Raw genomic sequence first — 23747 nt, 5'->3', positions numbered from 1 at the left:
AGTCTGTGAGCCTGTGTGAGATTGTGTGGGCCTGTATCAGTCTGTGTAAATCTGTGAGAGCCAGTATGAGCCTGTGTGAATCCATGCAAGACAGGCCATACCTGTGTAAATCTGTGTGCTTGTAAATCTGTGCGAGTCCACGTGACTGGTCTCACCTGCGTCAGTCTATTCGGGTGTCTCAGCAGGTATGCCTCGGTGCCGGAGAGGTGTTTGCCAGGTTGGTGTGGCTGCCTGCATGTGGAGTGTACACGGTGCAGCAGGGTGCAGAGCTGCTGGCGCGCACTGTGCAGTGCCCGCACTCTCATACGCAGCTTCCCCATGAGCCACAGTGCGTAGTGCACGCCATCCTTGGGGAAGGGGGCGCCATCAACGGGGCGCAGGTGCCACTTGCTCCTCACCGGGCAGCTCACCGTTTGCGAGCTCCTGTTTGAGAGGCAGTGAGAAGCATTCCCCCAGTCAGAGCCTCAAGAAAGCACCGCTCTAGTTAACGTGAAAGTAGTTAAAGCAGAACACGTTAAGAAAGCTCGAAAATTCACTGGACAGCAGTCAATATGATTTTATTCTTGCATTCGGCAAAATTTTTAGCAGCTAAATGCCGACGTCTGCTAGCCACGACGGGACTTTGAGAGTTTGTCCATTTTGCTATTCCTACGTTGATGGAGCGCGAACTACTATCATGATTACTGTTTTTCTGTGGACATCAATCCTTGATTCCTCCACCAAAGTTAATAACTCGGTCTATTAGACTCTTTAATCTCATCCACACTGTGCTCAACCTCACACTGCGTTCCTTATATAGAGGCGTAGATGTATTGACCACGCTTCTGCGCTCTTGCACAATGTGGGGGGGGAGGGATTACTGAGGCAACGTATTGATGCAACGACATGTAACCACACCAATAAACACAAATTTGGCTGTCGCCTGATGAAGCTAGTTGTAGTAATAGGTTTTTACCCTTTCAACTGGTACAAAAACTGACACCTTTATACAAGGCATCATGTTTGCAATAACCACAACACAAGCAGTCAAAATGCAAACAAAAAGAAACAACTCTGAAGATGATAATGATATGCACTGTCCTTGAAGTTGATTGGTCCACACCCGAAGACAGCTTTTCTTAGAGCCTAGTCTCCATTGGTGTTGTACCAGATGACGCCAAAAGGCGTACAACTCAAAGACAGCGCACTATCAGAGTATTGAGAGCTCGGGGTAAGCATTTACACTATAAGACCTCCTTTACCAGTGGCAAAATATAGTAATTGGTTTTTACTCTTTCAACTGGTACAATTGCAAACATGATGCCTTGCATAAAGGTGTCAGTTTTTGTACCAGTTGAAAGGGTAAAAACCTATTACTATATTTTGTCACTGGTAAAGGTCTCATTGTGAAGCTAGTTGTAATTAATGATGAAACGTCGTACTCAGATTGTAAATGCTGTGGCTTGGCTCTCCAACACACAGGTGTGCTGTACTAGTGACGAGTTGGCATGTTCTGTTTACGTGACAACCCTTACTAGTTGGCTGTGTCGGGTGGTGACGGGTTTTAATGACACATTTATATATTTACGCGATCTAACCCAAAAACCTCTATTATGGAGATGGTTCGAATAAACCTTTGACGTCATGTATTTACTGTAATAGCCGAGTGAGATAGCAGAAGAAAGCAATGGTGCTGTGCAATATTTTCTGACAACTCTAGACCTTGAATATAACACAACAATGAGGAAATGTATGATTATGAATTATTTGTATGGCCTAAGTGACATTTTCACACTTAGAGGATGTATCTAATGATGAGCATAAAGGTATGTTATGCACTCACAGGAAACAATTTCATGGCACCATCGTCAAGTTGCAGAGCACCCTGGGTCAGGTGGCGAACCGGGAAGTGGGTGGTGTGAAGAAGCCATGAGAATGCGAGGAGCAGCTCCAGAGAACCCAGCTGCTGGGCTCCCCCCGGCTGGAAGATCTCAGGGGCCACGTAACCATGATGCAGCAGCCCAGCCTTCACAGTGGAGATGACATCTACGCATAGAGGGAAACCACGCCAGGCACCAGTCTGTTGTCTAGAGGCCCCATCAGAGGCTGGTCTGTCAGTCTATTATGCAGACAGACCAGATCGTATTAACATATCATTCCTGACAAACATTTCCCAGTAGGATTGGTTTAAACAAGAAATACTTTGAGTTTTAACTTTACTGAGTCTCATTGCCCAAATGCCCTTTCGCGGTATGGATCACCCTGAATGCACCCGGCCTCTTCCACTTAAAAAATATAATCAGGGTAATACTTGGTTCCTATTGGAGAGACTGTCTGGGAACACCAAGTGTAGTTCGTATGGGCTGCAATGCGGCAAGATGTGAGTACAATGGATTCTAGAATCCATCGGCATGGTGCTTTTGTAGGGAGTAATTTTAATTTGTTGTATTATAGACATTGTGCATCACACCAAGGATTCCTTTTTAAATGTATGCCATTGGGACACATTTATCTGGAATTACATGTCTATTTTTTCACAAAAAATGTGTTTGCCTCACATCCTTTTGCAGGAAACCCCAGTCATATGACTATGTGATGCTTTTCTATATTTTAAAAAACTGGAATTTATTGTATTTTGTTCCATTAAGTAAATTTATACATAATTTCACTCATTCCAGTCTGTCCTCTGCTCTCGACTTGGCTTCAAATCTAAACTCGCTGCATCCCCACATGACCCAAGTCTCTCAAGTCTCCTATGTCCCCATGCCCGTGTCCCCATACCATCAGGTGTCTTTCGGTCCAGAGCTGTCACTTCCACATTCCCCTTCTCCTCCACCACCGGAGCAGCAGCAGCAGCATCTCCCGTGGTGCACACAAGCACCCGGGACAGGATAAACCAGAATACAGGTACCTGCTCCCAGCACGAGTAGTGACACGTGCAAGTTACACATTCACCACCATGACTATAATGAACACCACCACAATTATTGTAAAACAGACTATGATGGTTATTGTAAAAATGGCCATGATGGTTACTGTAAAATAGACGAAGATTGTTGTTGTAAAACAGGGAATAAGGATTATTGTTAAAACTGGTGAGTGTTATTTTGCAACAACAAAAACTATAAAATGGTGGTTAATGTCCAAGAGATGATTATTACAAAAAAAGTTATCATTGTAAAATAGGTGATGGTTATTGTAAAACAAAGTGAGGAGGAGAGGGACGTACACTCTCTGGTCGGTCGTACTTGGCTTGCCGAAATTGTTCTGGGCTGACCGTGCCAAGCCCGAGGCTGGAGAGCAGCCGGCACAGGGCCCGAATTGCATCCTTTGGCCTCGGTGCTGCACGGCTCATAATGTCCTCCACAGGAAGCGAGACACAGCCCTGTGACACCTACCCAGAACCACGCAGTCGCATTCAGATTAGCTGCTGTTCTCAAATCAGAATTTTTCATTCTACACAAAAATATTAACCATAATTGAAGATTTTGGGTTAGATTACGTAAATGTAGTGTTGTAAATGACGGACGAATAAACTCCTTCCTTAAAGCACACACTGTTTATTGTTTCCTTAACATAGTCCCTTACCCGTTACCCTGAGGAGGTACAGCCTCCGGACTTAGCAAAGCTTAACACTCAAGTCTATCTCCTATCCCAAGGAGGTACAGCCTCCAGACTTTGGCAGGAGCTATCTCAATCTCCCTGCTAACCTAGCTTCCTCCGGCTGGGACCTAGGGGAGGCTCACTGACCCACCGCTGGCCCGGTGGGTCCCCGACCTCTGGTCGCTCAGGACCTTCGCCCTTACAAGGGCGGGAAGGCTGGGAGCCAGGGTCCTGCCTATCCAAGAAATATTCTCCCTTGACCACTGGTTACACAGAGCCTCAGCCCTTACAAGGGCTGGAAGGCTTGGTCCAGGGTCCTAGCTGTCTTCAGCCAGCTTGAGTCTTCGTGTAGGCAGAACTGCCCAGAGCTCTCAGCGCTCCGGCCTTTATACTGGTTCGTGGCTGGGCTCGTCCAATCCCAGGCCATTTTGTGGAACCTTCTGATTGGTCCTTCCCAATCTGGCGTTTGGATCCTACATTACCTCATTTGACCCTGACTGTTTACCGAGCGGGAAAATTGTGTTTTCGATCCGCTCTCTCGCAGATCGCTGAACAAAGAGTAGTTATTACCACTACATAAATATAAATGTGTCGTTAAACCCGCCACCAGCCAACACAGCCAATTAGGTTTGGCACGTAAACAAAGCATTCCAATTCGTTACTAGTTCGGCACACCCGGTGTGTTGGAGAGTAAAACCACAACAATTCGAGTTTGACGTTTCACTGGTAATTACAACCAGCATCATCAGGCGACAACCAGTTGTGGAAAAATCCTGTTTTGGTTTAAAATAGAGGGATAAATGTGATGTTGTCACTTGTGAGAAAATCAGGTGCGAAGACCAGAGGGAGGAGGGTTAATGTATGAATATAATTTACAATGGATATCCATTTCTGGTTGGGTTATTCATAGGGTAATCAACATACAAAATGTGCATGCAACACCGTGCATTATGCATGCACGTTATGTATGTACACCATGCTTGCACATCCAGCCGTTTTGGTGGGTATGTAGTAGAGTTACCCACTCGATATTCACAAACTGGGAGAGCTAATCATTGACACGGTTTTCCCGCTCAAACTAACGGTCAGGGTCTCACAAGTTGTGAGAGCTGACCATAAACAAGGTTTTCCCGCGCGACCTAACGGTCAGGGTCAGATAGGGTGAATTGGGATCGAAAAGCAGATTGGGAACGACCAATCACAGGGTTCCACAAGGTGGCCAGGGATTGGACAACCCGGCCACGAACGAGTATAAAGCCAGAACGCTCAGAGCTCTCGGGGAGTTCGACGACACGAAGACCCAAGACGGCGGAAGAAGCATAGGACCCTGGACCAAGCCCTCCAGCCCTTATAAGGGCTAGGGCTCAGAGTAACCAGTGGTCAGGGAGACATCTCCCTAGGTCCAGTCAGAGGACACTGAAGGAGCAGGGTATGAGTAGCCTGTAGGCTTGTACGTTCAGAGTGTAACGGGTGAGGGGACCGTATACCCCTCAGTGCATAGGGACTGTATTCACAAATAAAAGTGTGTGCTACTAAAAGACGTCAAAGAGTCCGTCTGTACAACACTACAGGTGCAAGAAATCTCAATACTTGTTATTAGCTGCTCACAGTTAATCACCATGGACGTGTCGAGGATAACCCACCCATCTTCACACAGCCGCACCACACAAACAACATGCATACCATCCACACTCGATATCACACACGCCACACACATCAATCATGCACACGGGGGATGCACCAGAGAAAGGTTGGAGGTCAGGGGTCAGGGGCTACTCACGTCATGCACACACAGCACGCTCGGGCAGGGAATAGACATTGGGGGTGTGAACACTGACATGCAAGACACGCAATCCGATGGGTGAGTGGATGACACGGATCGGATTGGTGCAGAGAGCAAATCGTGGAAGAGCGGGAAATTTAAAAAAGTTGATTGTTGGAGGGCGGAGAGGTTTAAAAGGGACTGGAAAACGAATGAACAGGGTGGGTTTGGCGATGAACGTTGCTGCGGTGTACGAGCAGTGACAACGGAATTGAGAAGTTGAAGTACACCAGCCCAAGTCTCCTTTTTAAATCTTTTATATTAAGTTCACTTGCTTGCTTGCGCGCTTACGACCGTGCAAATCTTTCGGTCGTTGTTTAACCCACTTCCCGTGATCCAATCGAGCTGACATTTTGCACACAGACTCGTTGTGCGTGACAATTTCTTTTCGTGAAAATTTTTTTCCAAAATTTTCCACTTCTTAGAAAAAAAAACAATTCATATTTAATTTAAAATACCAATGTGATAAAAATGAAACTCTTATTCAAGAAAAACAGAAATGAATAATAAAATAAAACCGATGCCACGCATATAAAGGATTTATAGTGAAAACTTTGTTTTTACGGGTTAATTTTTTAGGCGTATGGTGACCTGCATAGGCATGCGGTTAAACAGTGTATTACTTGATAATATTCTTCCAAGCAGCACTGAGCCTGTATCTTTCAGAAAGGTTAATAGATTATCTAATTAGTCTTGCCGAGTAGTAACTAGTTTTGCACAAAACTTCAACATTATCAAAATAAATTAAGAGTCCTTGTTGGCACACGTATTCTGCCACTACCGACATTTGTGTTTAGGAGTAATTAATATTTTGATTTTTTTAATCATTGTGGTGTTTCTGAATATAGTGTATAAATTGTACTTTACTCGGCTGAGCCCAGGAAAAATATAGCACGGTGACCCCTTATTTACCTCTCCTCACCCACTATGTGGTGAATGGGCACCACGGTGGCGAGATGTTAACTGCCTCGCCTGCTATACATGAGGTCGTGGAATCGATGTCTATATATTTTGAGTTTGCATGTTTTCCCCATGGTCGTGTAGATTTTACTCCGGGTCCTCTGGTTTTTCCCTCCACATTTAGAAACATGTGCCTAGAGTATTTGGCTGATACATTTCCACTTGATAAGCCACTTCGTTGAGCTATCATTTATGGCCAGGTCACTTCTGAAAAAGAGCGATATAGCTCAGTGGGCCTAACCTGGTAAAATTTAAAAGTTTAGCTTAACATAGTTTATAGAATGAGTCTGGGCTCTCCCGTACAGCACTCACATCATCATGTGAGTGGGTGCTGCAAGCCACAACCCAAATTTCCAACTTGTAAAACAAGGCAAGCCATTATTTGTTTGATCCATCAATACTGAGCCAATAAAACGATTGCATCATTACAGTGAGGTGAATACAGGCTTTACCGGGTCTTTGTTTTGTTTGTACAATTAATTTTTTTTTTTACATTTGTGCGTTATACTTTTGACAATATATTTGGGCACCACCAGCCGATATTTTAACGAGACATTTCGACTGCAGTGAGGGGATTGTAGTCTTCATCTGTCCAAAATATCCCAGTCAGAATGGGTTCAACGCTGAAAGAAAAGGTGTGTAAACAACCAAGATATTATTCCAGCAGTTTTGTAAAAAAAAACAATATATAGCAGATAGCTATGCAAATCAGCATCGAGGGTTTATGGATGATGGTGTAGTCCTAGATGTGTATTCAGTTGCTGTAGGATGGAAATCATGGACATTAATGGGCAGTATTGTTACAAAATTGAAGCTGTTGTGGTTATCTGGATCACTGCAGATTGTTTTCCCAAAGTGTGTGCATGGTAGCCAGGTAGTGATGAGGAATCTCACATGTATATTTAGTTAATCGGTCATTGTCTGTCTTCAAATACGTTATTCCATACACCCTCAGCAATGTCTATTGGTTGTGTGCTCTAGTATAACCATTCTTGAGTTGTTAAAATTGTGCCGTGTATCCCAGGTTCTTTAGCCAATTGAGCACTCAGGGACAAATACAGTGCCACGTTTGTATCCCGCAGGCCAAGACAGAAACTGCCATTCTGTCTCACCGACGTATTCCGGCCAAACGATGCCCTTGCGTCCACAGTGTTCTATGTCTTCCCCCGCTGGGATTGTTCCCTGAAGATGTCACTTGACTGTCGCTTATGTTTGACATAATTAACATATCGTATATTTTTGTCTGTTTCCATAGTCGTGCAATAATCAGCCAAAATGTATTTTGATGTTTCTTTAGCCTTAACTTTACTATTCATGTTGTTTTTAAGTGTGTTGTACAATCCAGTTTCTGTTGCTGGAAATATATATTCTTCAGCATTAATTATGTATGCACACTACTTTTGACTCATCAAGTAACGCCGTTTTTTTACTATAATTTGTATTTCGTTGTTTTTTTTGTCGATTTATTTTTGCTTCATTGTTGTTCTTAGTTTTTATGCTATAGCTTTGTAATTCTGTCAACGCATGTTACCCTTGAAAATTAAACTCATCCTTGTCTCTTGAGTATTCACCGGTATAAAAAAAAATAATGGGTGTTACCCTTTATAGCAATAAAACAGGCATTAAGATGTGCAAACACCAAATATAAACCTTAAGCGAGGAATCATGTTGCATTAACCACGTACTTGTGGTGAACATGCAAACAAAACATGCTCTGATGATATATGCATTGTCTTTGGAAGTGATCGGCCTACACCAGACATCCTTCTTGATGTCCTTGTCTCACCAGTGTCAAACCAGAGATTGCCAAAGGCAATGCACGTATCAGAGTATTTATTTCTCGGGGTGAGCAGCTATATGTTTGAATATCTTAACACCTGTTTTATTGCCAGAAAGAATAAAACCTATTCTTATGTTTAAAAAAATGTGTATTCGTAATCAATAAAAACTGGTATTCTTATTTAATAAGACAATATTTTGTCACTGCTCACCCTATAAGTGCTCTGATAGTGCATTGTCTTTGTACTGGTCGCCTTCAGAGCATGTTTTTTTGTTGTTGCAAGTTCGCCACAAGTACGTGTGGTTAATGTAGCCATGATTCCTTCCAAAATGTTTCTATTTGGTGTTTGGACATCTTAACACCTGTTTTATTTCTAGAACGGGTCGAAACCTATTCTTATTTTTTCATACAATAACACTGGCAAAAAAGGTCCCATGTTGTAGTTTTCAACGGGTTGAACAAAATAAACCCAAAACTTGTCACCAGACTCCAGCAGCGCGGCGGTTTCTCTGCGTCAGCGCCGCAAGGCCGCGGTGTCAGTGCGGCCCACGCAGCTGCGGCAGTGAAGCCGGCCCAGCGCGTGCTTACCGGACAAACCAAGCCATCTGAGTCGTCCACCTGAGCGCTAGAACACAGCTACAGCGCTGAGCGCTTGAACAGTGAGCGCTAGAACTCAGTTACAGTACTGAGCTTGAACAGTGAGCCCTAGAACACAGCTAGCACTGGGAGCTTGAAGAGTGAGCGCTAGAACACAGCTACAGCGCTGAGCTAGTGTAATAATGTTCCAGGAGACTTGGACGCCGGGGTTGGAGGCACACGTATTTATTCCGTGTCGGGTACAGCACAACACTGGACATACAACACTGGAGGGGGTATCGGCCCCCTCACCCGTCTAACTGGGAATACACCCTCTAGCTACGCCTAGCCTACCTCTTGGTCCTCCACTAACGGGCTAGGGGAGGCTAGCTAGCCCGACACTGGTAAGTCGGGCTCACGGTACCCGGAGTCCCAGACCAGCTCTTACAAGAGCACCGGCTCTGGCTCTCGGGACCACGCCGCTGGCTCGATCCTGTTCGGCCCTGATAAGGGCGGCGATCCTGGGGAGTCCAGGGCTCTATCTAGACGATCTTCTGTCTTCACTGGTTAGCTTCAACATCTCTCCTCGAGCCCTCCGGCTCATCCCCTTTTATACCAAAACCCCCGCTGAGGGGTGGGGCCCCGGGGGATCCCAGCTCCGAGTCAGCCCCCCAGGCTGCCCGATGCGGACGTCGCTGGGAGCACCTTCCCGTGCACCAACATAGCCACGCCCACTGTGTTTCTTTCCCGTGTGATCCCATTGTATAACAGCCCCTCCGTAACACCCCTATACTAGCACAGCGGCAGCGCTAGGATTGTAGCGCACACGATAACGCTGGAGAACTGTTTAAGAGACGCCACCGTCGAGTGGCGGACTGCCGTGAGGACGTTCTGAGATCGCTAAGAAGCTGTCCACCGCGCTAAACCCCCCACGACGCCACGCTATATCTGTAAGGTCTCCTGCGAGGCCGCGTGGAGGCCGCGCAACCAGTCGAGTTTGCCGGGGGCAGCGCAGGGACCGCGGCGATTTACAGCGCCAGCTGATTACCGTCGCGCGCAGTTCGCCACCATCTGAACTCAGTCGCCAACGACGCCGCGGTCTCTAAAGAGAACGGATCCCGTAGGGCGGTGTAGGGCGACCTCCTTTCGGCCAGTGGCCCTTCTCCGCTATTGCACAAAACATCGTCTGCTATACATATTGTGTCTTTTTAAGGCCAAGGTAGAGCGCTGACATCGCTAGGGATGGGGTTATTGCGATGGCAACAATACATTAGGTCAAAAATGAAAAGTCTCTCGGGAACGAGCAAATGCTATTTAAGGACAAGGTGTTTATTTTCCAAATGTAGGCAGTATTTTTTCATGAAAGGTCATTTGCTCGTATTTCTCTAAACCTAAACGCTGACCGTGCGACCAAGTCTCGGGCTGCGAGTCAAAACACAGCATCAATCGTGATCAGGCTGGGGGTTGCGAAACAGCGACACGCGGTGAAGCTTCGTGTTCAGCTGCTCAATAACGTTCGCATTTCAACTGCTTGGACATCACGATAACTCATGTTGACACCGAAATATTTTTCTGACCGGTGGTTGTGAATTGTCGGAAGAAAATAAAAAAAAATTGCGGATAAAGTGCTTTTTGTATACCGTGTACCGCCAATACGTTCAAATGTAGTATAAGGTTTATTGTGGGGGCCGTTGGATCCCGGGGTCGCCCCCACCTGCATCCCCTATTCCGTTTGGGTTACCGCACCACCCTAATACCCGCTAGGGTTTTGCCGGCATTCGAACGCGACGCCCATACTCCTACAGCCTCGCGCAGCGCTCCCACACTGCGAGCATACGTACGCACAGCATCATCAATCAAACGCCATACTCCCCCTTTCTACACCGCTACGTACAGCTCTCGCACGCTGCCAGCGTGTGCCCGTCTACAACCCTATACAGCACTCGCCTCCATGTCGAATAACCACGTTACCAATGCGCACCTGTATCCGACACGTAGCGAACGTACGCCCCCACCCACACACAGCCCCACACACGACTCGTCTCAACGCTGAATACTCACGTTATGATCGCGCACCTGCATCATACACGTAGTGAACACACGGGCACCCACACGTGCAGCTCCGCGCAGCGCTCCAACGTGTCGAACCACTGTGTACACAGTACCACACGTGTTCACACTTCTCAGCGAGATCACACGAGGCCACAATCAGCTATTATTGATTTATTGTCTGCTACCTGGGACTTGTTGTTGAGTCAGTATGAATCGACGAGGCTGGCCTACGCTGATACCTTTATGCCTATTCCCGATTTATCTGCTTATAATACAAATTCACCTTCTTACTCACGGTTAGGTGCCCACGGCGGTCCGTTGATCCCGTGCTCGCAGCGTACCTCGATGCGTCGCACGGACGTCCGGGTCGCTGGGCTGGAGAGCGTCTCGTGGCCTGATGCTGGAGTAAGAGAGAGATCTCTCCTTTTCGCCCCCTTTTTATCGTCCCTACATCAAAGGGATGCTGCTCCGCCTGTGGTGGTGGTGGCCCCCTCCCAGTTTTTCTTTAACAATGGGCGCACGCGCCCGTTGGGGCGCGTGCTGCGGTTCCGGGTGCCTTTGCTATGCTAATCAGATGCGCTGCGTGTTGCGGCATTTATTCTAATTAATCCCTTTCTCATGCATGGTGCCTTGGTTATGCACATTATGCAGCGGCATCCATCACAACGGCCTGCTGTGGAAGTTAAGCGCAAAACCTCTGCATGTCTCCACCACTTGCCTCATCAATTGCGCACTATGCGCCCTAGTCGCCTCTTTGATTATTTGCAATTCCAGCTTTATCCTTTAATTTCCCCAACAATGGCACCTACGCACTCGAGCCCGCTTTGCACGCTAAACTATGCCACCCCGTCCCTCCTCTGCCTGTCTCGTCGACCCGTGGGGGTGTGTGTGGGAGATGCGTTTTAACCGCGGTGGCCGAATGCCCTTCGCCGCGACCATACAATCTTAAGGCCGGTCGCAGCGCCATGGTGCGAAGTAGCGTCGGGGGAGGTCGTCCAATTCCCTGGTCGCCGGAAACCGTGAAAGTTAATCCCGATAAGGGCTTCTCGGATAAAAACCGGTCGGCGAGGTGACCTCCCCTCAGAGCTCTATGGGGAGGGAAAATCGTGCGGTTGTGGTCATGTGAGGTGAGGTTGGGGGACGCGGGGGTCGGCTCCATCATTTGGTGGTGGCGAGGTCGGGGATGGGGCGCCCGTCGAGCGGCTTCGTGGCGGCGGCATCACATAATCTATCTTGATTTGAAGCTTTCGTGACTGCAGGAATCCATACTCTTTGGTTGTTTCGGTAAAATCACGTAGGTAGAAAAATAGAATTGTTTTTGGTTTTATTTTTCTACCTACGGGACTTTACCGAAAGAACCAAGGAGAATAGGTTAATCTAATCTTCCATTCCCCCCAACTATATAGATAATTGAAGGTAGACTTTCCAGGAATCGTAACTTCTCTCATGGTTGACGTAGAAAGGGGAGACGGTGTAATTTATACTTCTTGAACAGATCTGTGTTTTTCCTGCTGAAAAGACTGAGACAAATTGAGGGCAAATGTTTACATTCTTCTTCCTTGATCTTTGCTCAGATGATGTGACCTCGGATTTTCTTCAAAATGTCACATATCTAGCACTTGGCAATGATGCCTGCAAGTTTGAAAGCGTGCACTCTAACACAGTTATGACCATATCTTTAGCACAGCTTCAGGCTATTCATCCAGCTTCTGGACACACCATGACTCAAGGTGTTATCGGCCAAATAATGAGGTGTTTACATGTTTCAAGTTTCATTTATTAGGTATAGCCCTGTGAGCCATGCAGCTCTTGAGTTGGGTGCAACCGCAACAAACAATAAGAACAGAGAACAACATAAAGCGACGACGCGCAACAGAAACATCCTGGATAAACCAGCAAATCTTCCAGACACCGTATTACAATGCTGTGTGCAAAAATCCCAGTGTGATGCAAGTCAAACAATAACCATAAGACAATTTAGATTTAAGTTATCAGGCCAACTTCGCACTTCCGCAAGAAACATGGCTTAACCATATGTTTTCGAAATCACCAAAAAAAAGCTATAAAAACAATGTAACAACAGTAATCATAGGAACTGTGATTCAAATTTAACAATAAACGATATACATAGCACGTACGACCAAACTTGCAGCCATAGCTGGCAGCATGACACTCCCAGTGTATGATGTGTGAGTGAGTCAGTGGTAGTGTGAGTTAGTGTATGATGAGTGAATCAGTGTATGATGAGTGAATGGGTCAGTGGTTGTGTGAGTGAGTGTAAGATGAGTGAGTGTATCACAGCCTCAGCCATGCTATCACGGCCTCCTCCACGCCATCACGGCCTCCTCCACACCATCACGGCCTCCTCCCCGCCATCATATCCCCGCCATCACGGCCTCCTCTACGCCATCACGGCCTCCTCCACACCTTCACGGCCTTCTCCACGCCATCACGGCCTCCTCCCCGCCATCACGGCCTCCTCCCCGCCATCACGGCCTCCTCCACACCTTCACGGCCTTCTCCACACCATCACGGCCTCCTCCCCGCCATCACGGCCTCCTCCACACCATCACGGCCTTCTCCCCACCATCACGGCCTCCTCCACGCCATCACGGCCTCCTCCACGCCATCACGGCCTCCTCCCCACCATCACGGCCTCCTCCACGCCATCACGGCCTCCTCCCCACCATCACGGCCTCCTCCACGCCATCACGGCCTCCTCCACGCCATCACGGCCTTCTCCCCACCAGCATGGCCTCCTCCACACCATCACGGCCTCCTCCACGCCATCACGGCCTCCTCCACACCATCACGGCCTTCTCCCCACCAGCATGGCCTCCTCCACGCCATCACGGCCTCCTCCACGCCATCACGGCCTCCTCCACGCCATCACGGCCTCCTCCACGCCATCACGGCCTCCTCCACGCCATCACAGCCTCCTCCCCACCATCACGGCCTCCTCCACGCCATCACGGCCTCCTCCACACCATCACGGCTTCCTCCACACCATCACGGCCTCCTCCACGCCATCACGGGCCTCCTCCCCACCATCACGGCCTCCTCCACGCCATCACGGCCTCCTCCACACCATCACGGCTTCCTCCACGCCATCACGGGCCTCCTCCATGCCATCACGGCCTCCTCCACGCCATAACGGTCTACATGACGTGCGGACAGGTTTGTTCGTATCTCTGAAAGTTCGTAAATAGAAGCTTCGTAAGTAGATGAGTCCCTGTATATATATATACCGTTAAGAAAGGTATGCGGGGTATGGGTAGAATCACGTCGCCAGAAGAGACGACGTCCCAGAGGTGCGCTTCAATTGCCGCGCATCATGGCGCCGGAGCGGCCGCTGTGCTGCCCTTTTCTCCCTTAGCGTAAGGGCAACAAATCGTAACACTGGCAAACAGTTAAGAATTTCAATGAGTTTTTCAATGCTCACACTTTTATTTGCACTCAAAAAGGAGAACATGTATTAATTGAAACTCCCAGAATGATTGAAATTTGATGTGCTCAATAAAGGTTGGGTAGCTTCCACGCGAGGTTGATTGGACAACAGGAAGTAGACTCAATTTTGATTACAAGATTTGACCACGACACAGGAGTCAAGTTAATTAAAACTGTTGAAAAAAGACGATCGCTTGTGTTGTGATCGAAACGTCGTAGTCTTTTGTTACTTTCTTTGAACCTATCTACGTGACTTTACATAGTGCTGTGTATAGTGTAACGTATAGTGTATATAGTGTAGTGTATAGTGTAATGTATAGTGTTGTGTATAGTGTATATAGTATAGTGTAGAGTGTAGCGTACAGTGTATATAGTGTAGTGTAGTGTATATAGTTTAGTGTAGTTGTGTATAGTTTGTTTTCCGTCCCCACCATACCTCCGATTAGACACGGCTGGCGATGTATCGTGCGAAACAATTTCAACATCCAGACACACACACACACGTACAACACGATACGAGCGCAATGAGCATGCTCGCACCTCCACGGCAACAAGGGGGCCTGGGTTTGACTCCTGACTCAGGGAGCCACGGAGGCTGGGGAAATTTCAACTGCCTCGCCTGGTGTACAGGAGGTCGTGGGTTCAATCTCGACCACCCTCGACGACTGCCCCACGCGTGCCCCCCCCCCCCGCGTGTGTGTGCCGCGCGCCTCAGTAGGACCAGTCTCCGTCGCCGAACTTGGACGTGTCCGAGTCCGAGTCTCTGTACTCGACGGCGACGCGGCGCGACAGGATGGCGGCGACGTCATTCCCTGCGGCCTGCCGCTTGGCGTCCTGGTCGGCCTTGTCCTGACCCTTCTTCAGCTGGATGCCGCGTCTGATGGCGTCCAGGTCACTGCGGGCGCTGCCCTCCTCGCTCGCCGCCACCGCTGTTTCTCCGAGCACCTGGAGAAACTCACGTGCGTGAGGGGGCAACACTATCCCATAAAGGGAACAAACGAGGTTAACATTTTGCTGGACTACATTCTCCGGGCAAGCCAGGGTATGGATCCTCGACGCCCATGGGATGGGAGTTTCACAACTGTTGTGTGATCCACCAACCCTCACTTCCTCCATAATACCTGATTACAGACCATAGGAACCGTGACCGCAAGTTCACAATAAACAACAAAAAACATTATGAGACATCTCCTTTACCAGTGGCAAAATATAGTAAAAGGTTTTTACCCTTTCAACTGGTACAAAAACTGACACCTTTATACAAGGCATGTTTGCAATACATCACAAGCAGTCAAAATGCAAACAAAAAGAAACAACTTGTTGGTTCTTTCGGTAAAGCCACGTAGAAGGGAAATAATAAAATAATAAAAATGAAACATAAAATAATTCTCACGACGTTTCGGCCACAATGCAAGCAGCCGTCCTCAGGTGAAGACCAGGTCTGTCGGGGAGAAAGCGTCTGAATGAAACAACACCATGCTTGGAGCGTCTATTTAAGCTGGGTTGGAAGGGGGGAAGTGCGCCTTGACAAAATAATTTGCATATCAAGAGGAATTTAGCATATTTAGGGGAAATGCAGGAATGTGATTAGTACTACTTGTGAAATGCGTAGGAAATGGGCGGGGTTTCAAAGTCATATTATGCCCGTGCATTATGCAGGATTAGCAGCATCAAAGGGAGGGGATAGGGGTAGTATTAATAAAGGGAAGGAATGTTAATAGTTGATTATTATACAATCTGCTATACACTATACCATTGACCGTCGAGTGAAAGATACTAAGAGGAAGCAACGAAATATGTCAATGGGAGAGTGGTAGTGTGAGACTTGCAGCGGAGCAAAGAATCCATTCCCTGCGGAGAATCTTCTTATATATAAAAGTCTCTGCGCGCTCGAGCTTGCAGGGGATTTGGCTCTCGGACGGTGATCTTCACGTAGAAAAAAATTTGCCGGGCGGCACGCCCTAAGCCCCGTGGTGGGAATAGGCTATTCGGTGTTCCCATCCGTAAACGTTAAAGTACTTAAATTAACAAATTTGTGCCGTTTCTATTATTGATTTACTTATTGCGCGCAGTCGACTGTACCAAGTGACGCCAATTGCGTGGGGGGGGGGGGGGCGGACCCTACCAAGTACTGCGCATTCGCTCCAGCTCACGGGGACATTTTATTTCACGCGTTTAACATGGAATAAATATACACATCACGCTGCCGGTTTCTCTTCACAGTGTGATGTCCCCTTCCCCCCCCCCACCACCCCAATGCGTGCAGTTACTGCTATAAAGCCCTTACATATTAATTTAATATTATGACAACGCTTACTTGGTATTATTCTGCCTCGGGCGGGGGGATGGTGGGGGGGGGGGGGGTAGCGGCCCAGCCAGCAGCCTGGCAATGTCTCACCTCCTCCGGCTTGGCAATCTAGCCGAGGCCGCGGGCTCTGCACGGGACGAGGCGTCACCACGCCAATGTAAAGTATAATTTTATTGCATCTTTCGCTAAGAACTGAGGTTTATTGTTTACTATTATTAAACAAATAAGTTTACAAATATTACAATGATAATGTTTGTGTGCACGTAACAACTCTGCTTCGTTTACTATTATGAAACTAATAAGTTGCCTAATATTACAATTATAATGTTCGTGTGCAGAAACTACGTGTGTCCCTAAAGTCGATGTCTGTGTGTGTGAGTCCATATGTGTTTGTGTGCGTGTAAGTTGATGGGTTTCTACGTGTGTGGGTCCATGTCTATGTCTAAGTCCATGTGTGTGTCTGCCTTTATCAAACGGACAACGCCCCATGTGTGTGTGTACGTACAAGTGCGTGTGTGTCAGTCCATTTGTGTGCGTATCAATCGCTGTGTGTGTTAGTCCACATGTGTGTGTAAGTCCATACATGTGTGTGTGTCACTCGATGTGTGTGTGTAAGTCAATGCGTGTGTGTGAGTCTATGTGCCTGTTAATCCATGTGAAGTATGGGAATTGACGGCAGGAACTTCTTGACGGGTAACACACTTTTATTAAATCTTTACGTGTCACAATACAACGTGTGGTCTTCCTTCTTTCGACGACACACTCCACTAATCTCGTGTAAACTCTAGGCCTCTGGCTACACCCGATACACTTGACTCGTGTAGACCCTATGCCTCTGGCTACACACAATATACTCGACTCGTGTAAGCCCTATGCCTCTGGCTACACAATACACTCGACTCGTGTAGACCCTATGCCCTGGCTACACACAATGCATTCGGCTCGTGTAGACCTTATGCCTAAGGCTACACACACTACACTCGCCTCTGGGTTACACAGAGTCCCGGTCCCCTTAGGACAGCGGGGCTAGGTACCGCAGGGCTCTAGGTCTTCATCCCCGTCTTCATTCGTCGCTGGTTACACACTGCCCTTACGCCTGTGTGCATCCCCTTTTATAGCCCCTGCTCACGAGAGACGGAGCTGATGCGGACGTCGACGTGAGCGTCGTTCCTTAATGAACCAATCACGACGCACTCTCTCTACGATCCGCTTTCCCCAGCGCGTGTTAACATTACTCCACCAATCACACTGCGCTGCCACCTGATCACTCCCTCTCAGCGCGTCACCGGCACACAGCCAATCGGTACCCCGTAACCTACGACCCCGCGCTGACCCCTGATCCTCCACCATCAGCGCGCGTCACCACCTACACGGCCAATCATTACGCGCTGGCATACGATCCCTAATCCCAGCGCGTATCACCTCTACATCACCCCCTCCCACATAGCTTGCAGCCGGCCCGGCTGTTAACCAACAACACAACCTAACGTCAACGCAGTAATAAAGAACTCCCCATCCCAGTGTGCCCCGTAACACAACAACAACAACATAACACAACCTTAAATACGAAGCAATATACAGCCCGACGAACAACACAATAAAAGCGAACACCGTAAAACGAACGCGCCAAGTGTCACTGTGACCCACGCAGTGCCGAGGCGCTCCGGCTGCCTCGACTCCGCACGTGGTAGGTTACACAAAGTAGCGCGACCTAGCGCGAGTCCGTCTGGCCGGTCCGTCGTATGGAACGGGACGTTGGCGACCGTCCGGTGTCTCCGGCAGCTCTAGACGGCACGGATCGGGCCTGGAAGGACCGGCCCCGCCGTGAAGATCCGGCCGCCGGTGGTCGGCAGCTGTCAGTTCCGAGACACCTGGGAGCGGATCAGGCGGAGACATGTGAGGAGCAGGCAAGGACAATTCCCCCTCAGGGTCGTCGGTCACGTCACATGCTCGGCCCTCACGACACAAGGGGAGGCCATACGGAGGCGAGAACGGTTTCAGTCGGGAGGGGTGGACGTACCAACGGCGTTTTCCCCATTTTATCTGAACGCACTGGGGGCGTGCAACCCGCACGACCTCCACGGGTCCCCGCCACGGCTTCAACAATTTAGGCGACGTGGCCAAAGGTGCCTGAGGGCAATGCAGCCAGGCCCTGTCACCTGGTTCCCAATTGTGCACGGACACCTTCCGTGCCCGCAACCGCTCGTTCGCAATTTGGCGAGCCCGCGAATTAAGCCGTGCGGCCTCCCTTGCCTAATATGCTCTGCCAATTTCGAATTAGTTCGTGGTGCGGGCAGACCCAGCTGCGTTTCCATGGGCGGGTCGGCTTCCCGACCGTACATTAGATAAAACGGGGAAAATCCCGTTGCTGCATGGGGGGCCATTCTATACGCGGCAAGGACCCCAGGGACCTGCAGGTCCCAATCAACATGTGACTCACACACCTGCTGGCACAGCATAGAGGTCAATGTCCTGTTAAGCCTCTCCACCATCCCGTCCGTCTGCGGGTGGTACGGGGAGGTACGCACCTTCTTGGTACCCAACAGGTCGCACACCTCTTGCAGTAATTTACTCGAAAAATTTTTCCCTTGGTCAGTCAGCAAGCGTTCGGGAGCCCCCTTGTCCAGGACGTAGCCCTGGACAAAGGCGTCCGTCACAGCCGCCGCCGACTGGTTGGCGAGTGGCCACGCCATAGGCCACCGGGTAAAATATTCGACCCCCACCAACAGGTACTTATTACCCCTAGGCGTGACCGGAAAGGGCCCCAGAATATCGAGTGCAACGAGCTCGTTAGTGCGCGAGACCTGAATAGATTGCAGCGGTGGATTAGCTGCCACGGGCGGTGGTTTCCGTCTGGCGCACTCAACACAACCCTTCAGAATATTCACCACGTCACCCCCCATTCCCGGCCAATAATAGTCACGCTGAAGCAGGGCAAGCGTTTTGTTAACTCCCAAATGCAAGAGGCGTTCGTGTGCGGCCAAGACAACCTTCCCCCTCACAGCAGAAGGCACCACAATCGCATGCCGCTGGGACAAACTGTCCCATCTCATCAACAGGCCTTGCTTAAGCTCGTAGGAGCCAGTTCGGTCGTGGTTACCTTCGGAACCCTCCGTCTTTCGGCGCAATGCCAGCAGGGAGCTGTCCGCCATTTGGAGACGGCCCCACTCAATCAACGACAGTGAGAGCAGTGAGTCCTGACCCCCTGGGGTAGCTGGGCCATCCCCAATTGGTGTGCTCGCGGTCGCAACCAACGCCTCCCTACCTTCCGTAACCGGAGGTTTACAGCGCGCCGATCCCGATAAGCACGCACATTTGTGACAAGGCAACAACCGCGACAGGGCATCGGCATTCGTGTGTCGCAACCCTTTACGGTACGTAGTCGTGAACTGATAGTCCTGGAGGACTTCCAACCACCGCGACAATTGGCCCGAGGGCTGGGCAACCCGTAATGAATACTGGAGCGCCGCGTGGTCCGTCCGGACCGTGAAATGACGACCATAGAGATATGGCCTGAATTGTTGTACAAAAAAGACAATGGCAAGTAGTTCACGACGGGTGACGCAGTAGCGCTGCTCTGCCGGCGACAACACCCTGCTACCATAGGCGACCACCCGTTCGACCCCTCCAACGACTTGGGACAGCACTCCCCCAATGCCCGTGTTGCTAGCATCCGTGTCTAGCAAGAAGGGACTCGCAAAGTCCGGATAGCGCAAGGGTGGGGCCCTTACCAAGGCGTCCCTGAGGGAGCAGAATGCAGCCTCCTCCTCCGGTCCCCACCGGAACTTCACTCCTTTTGCCGTTAAAGCGTGCAAGGGCTTTGCAATGGTGGCGAAGTGCTCAACGAATCGGCGATAATACGAAGCAAAACCGATGAAACTGCGCACGTCTGACACTGACGTGGGCGTCGGCCACGAACTGACACAGTCCGTCTTCGCAGGATCGGTAGAAATCCCCGAAGAGTCAACAATGTGACCCAAGTACCTCACGGATTTACGAAAAAGATGGCATTTGGCCGGTTTAAACTTTAATTTAGCCGATCGCATTCGCAAGAACACCCCTCTCAATCGCTGGAGGTGTTCTTCAAACGTTTTACCAAAAACAATGACATCGTCAAGGTAAATGAGGCACGTATCCCACTGCAAGCCCGACAAAACCAATTCCATAAGACGCTGAAACGTCGCAGGAGAGGAGTGAAGTCCCATGGGTAACCGGTTAAACTGAAACAGGCCCCCTGGAGTCCGGAATGCAGTCTTAGGCTTAGACTCCTCGTCGAGTGGCAACTGCCAGAATCCGGACAATAAATCAAGAGTCGAAAAGTATCGCGCACCGGACAATGCGTCGAGAGACTCGTCCATCCTGGGGAGCGGATACGCGTCGGCCACCGAGATCTTATTCAGGCGGCGGAAATCGACACAAAATCGCAGGGACCCGTCCTGCTTTTTAACGAGCACAATAGGTGCTCCCCAAGGACTGGAAGAAGGCGAAATAATGTCGGCTTCCAGCATATCGTTAACTGCCGACTGAACATGTTCCTTCTCAGCAGGACTCAGTCGGAAGGGATTTTGCCTGACCGGTGCCGCATCGCCCGTTTCAATGTGGTGGCGTAGCAGGTCCGTGCACCCAATATCATACTTATGTTTACTGAAGACATCCGAAAATTCAATCAGCAACCCGCGCAGCGCACCCAACTGTACCGCTGACAAATCGTCAGAGTCCGCGCACAGCATATCAATCCAATCGAGGTCCTCCTTCGATGGTACATTATTCGTGGGGCTCGGATCAGCCTGCGCAACCAGCCTCTCCTCCGCAGGGACCCGTGCCGCGTGAGCCAGCACGGTGCCCTGCTGAATGACGGCCGGCCGCGCCCCAGCGTTTAAAACCATCACAAACGGATCCCTGTCTGCCCCAACCAAAGTGTGAGCCACCGATAAATCGAGACCTCCAACAGCCCTATTAGAAGGACCCAAAAGCATGCCCTGTTCCGAGGCCTCCTTCCCCCATGGCTTCCGCAACCGGAGGGGAATCAACATTTGTGAACCCGGGGGCACGTGCACGGTCTGTGTCGCTAACGCCTGTATGGTAGCGCACGCCGTCCGAATTACATTAGGGCTCGTCAAAAATGAAATACGGCGACCCGATGGTAGTTCAATGCAACGCTGATCAATGAGAATTTTGATGGGCATTTTTGCCAAAAAATCAGTGCCCAATAGGCAAGGAACCGCCAGGGAAGATGAAACGAAAACGGGTCCCGACAATTTGATGTCACCAATGCAAATGGACGCCCTAATCTGACCGATAATGCCCAACGATCCCCCGTTAGCGGCGTAAAATGGCACATCCACCGGAAGAAGCGGACGACATTGTACCGGGAGAATATTATAAATGAGATCCGAAATAATAGTCGCCGATGCCCCCGTGTCCACTAACACCCTGACCTCGACCCCATCAATAGATCCGGTAACGACGGATGAACCCGCTGAGGCAGCCACTATTCTGTGCCCCAATTCCGACCATTTAATGTCTCCCCGGTCCCGGCCGAACCCCCCTCTCCGAACCGAATCCCCGAACTCTACTCGGCTCTCCCTCGTCGCAACGCGACGACCCATACGTGTCGAGTATGCGGGCCAAGCATGTGAGGTGCCGCGACTTGCCGGGGTTTGCAGTGATGACTTGGGGCCTTGGTCGTCGTCCAGCCGAGGTCCCATGGCGCGCTGACGTGGGGCGCGGCAACCGGAGGCCACGTGGCCTCGGAGGCCGCAGTTATAGCACGTGATGACAGTCGTCGGAGATCTCGGTTGCTCCAGCTTGCGGGCCGCTCGCAGAGGCGAACGACCCCCCGACCTCCAGTCCCCCGCTCGTCCCGCGATGAACGCCTCCTCTCGTGGGCTGACGACTTGGGGCACGGTGACAACCGGACCCGGAGTTGAGGCCACGGCAGCGTTGCAGACGACCCCCTGCTTACGTTGAAGGACCTCGTGCGCTTGTATGCTCGTGGCGACCCGTAAGGAAGAAATATCGGTCTCGTCGGCCGTGTTGATGGGGACCCCCAGGTCCTGCGCCAACTTGAGCAGCTGCTCCAAAACCATCGCATCTTGGCCCTCCTCGTCCATACGAGGGAACGCGGCGTCGGCGAGAGCAAGCAACGCCGTGCGGTAGGCGAGCACGGTCTCCGTGTCCGCCTTCCGTCTTGCATAAAAATGATGGCGGCACGCCGAGGGAGGACCGTAAACTTTGGCCATGAGGGCCAGCGCATCCTTGAGCGTGGAGCGGTCCGACCTGCGTGCGGACGTGAAGGCCGCGAGCGCGTTGTCGTCCAGCATGGCAGGCAGTGCCCGCAGTGCCGTAGCGTCGGACCAGGCGGACATCTCCTGATGCGCCAAAAATCTGCGCTGAAATTGGCTCCAATCCCCGCCTTCCGCCTTGAAGGCTGACAACGTGGGAAGGCGCTGCTGAAAGATGAAGTCGTCCTCCTCCTCGTGCTTCCTCTCTGCCGCCCCGTCGGTGTGTAAGATGGCGGCCCCAGTGGCGGGAGTGTGATGGCGGTCCGCCGCGCGCGTTGGTGACGTCAGCGGGCGCGCATGGAGAACCGCTGCCACGTGGTGATGGCCGTTCCCGCCAAAAGTTGGTGCGGATGAAATGGCGGGAATCGCAAAATCGTTTTGGCGGGAATCTGCAGGGCGACCCTGTAGCACGTCGGCCGCCGTCCCCGCTCCTCCCGACGAGCTGATCTCCGCCAAGATGGACGCGCGGCGAGCAGCAGCTCCGCCAGACGGGAGTGTGCCTCGCGGAGCACGGTGTCAGTCCCCCGTCGCTCCTCCGGCGCCATCGGCGGATCCTGCCCCGTGGGCAGCTCCTCTTCCTCACCCCCTGATGCCAGCTGGCCCGCGTCGTCGAGGTTGTCCCCGTGGTCAATCCCGTGGGTCCGACGGCTCCTCCTTGTATCCATGCTTGGAGGACCGTTTCACTTCTGACGCCAGTTGAAGTATGGGAATTGACGGCAGGAACTTCTTGACGGGTAACACACTTTTATTAAATCTTTACGTGTCACAATACAACGTGTGGTCTTCCTTCTTTCGACGACACACTCCACTAATCTCGTGTAAACTCTAGGCCTCTGGCTACACCCGATACACTTGACTCGTGTAGACCCTATGCCTCTGGCTACACACAATATACTCGACTCGTGTAAGCCCTATGCCTCTGGCTACACAATACAC

At 50.3% G+C, this 23747-nt stretch overlaps 1 protein-coding gene across 2 annotated transcripts in view; it reads right to left on the bottom strand.

Annotated features, from left to right (window-relative positions):
- LOC133347918 (actin-binding protein WASF3-like) overlaps nucleotides 1-23747 on the bottom strand; it is a 34958-nt gene that overhangs the window by 2040 nt on the left and 9171 nt on the right. Inside the window, exons 1-4 of one of the 2 annotated variants that reach the window (XR_009755756.1) lie at nucleotides 3209-3369; nucleotides 2761-2890; nucleotides 1823-2025; nucleotides 156-423 (exon numbers count right to left, since the gene is read on the bottom strand). Coding sequence is in view for 1 of the 2 variants with exons in the window: in XM_061560659.1 (XP_061416643.1) it covers nucleotides 14931-15164 (234 nt within the window). In the remaining variant the exon portion in view is untranslated. Of the gene's footprint in view, nucleotides 1-155; nucleotides 424-1822; nucleotides 2026-2760; nucleotides 2891-3208; nucleotides 15165-23747 lie in introns of those variants that run through there. The other variant, XM_061560659.1, reaches the window with a different exon arrangement.

Source organism: Lethenteron reissneri, chromosome 26, assembly GCF_015708825.2.
Source record: "Lethenteron reissneri isolate LAM-NWPU_2019-01 chromosome 26, ASM1570882v1, whole genome shotgun sequence".
NCBI lineage: Eukaryota > Metazoa > Chordata > Hyperoartia > Petromyzontiformes > Petromyzontidae > Lethenteron > Lethenteron reissneri.
Note: the sequence above shows the minus strand (reverse complement) of the source record. Positions and strands in the feature narration are given on the sequence as shown.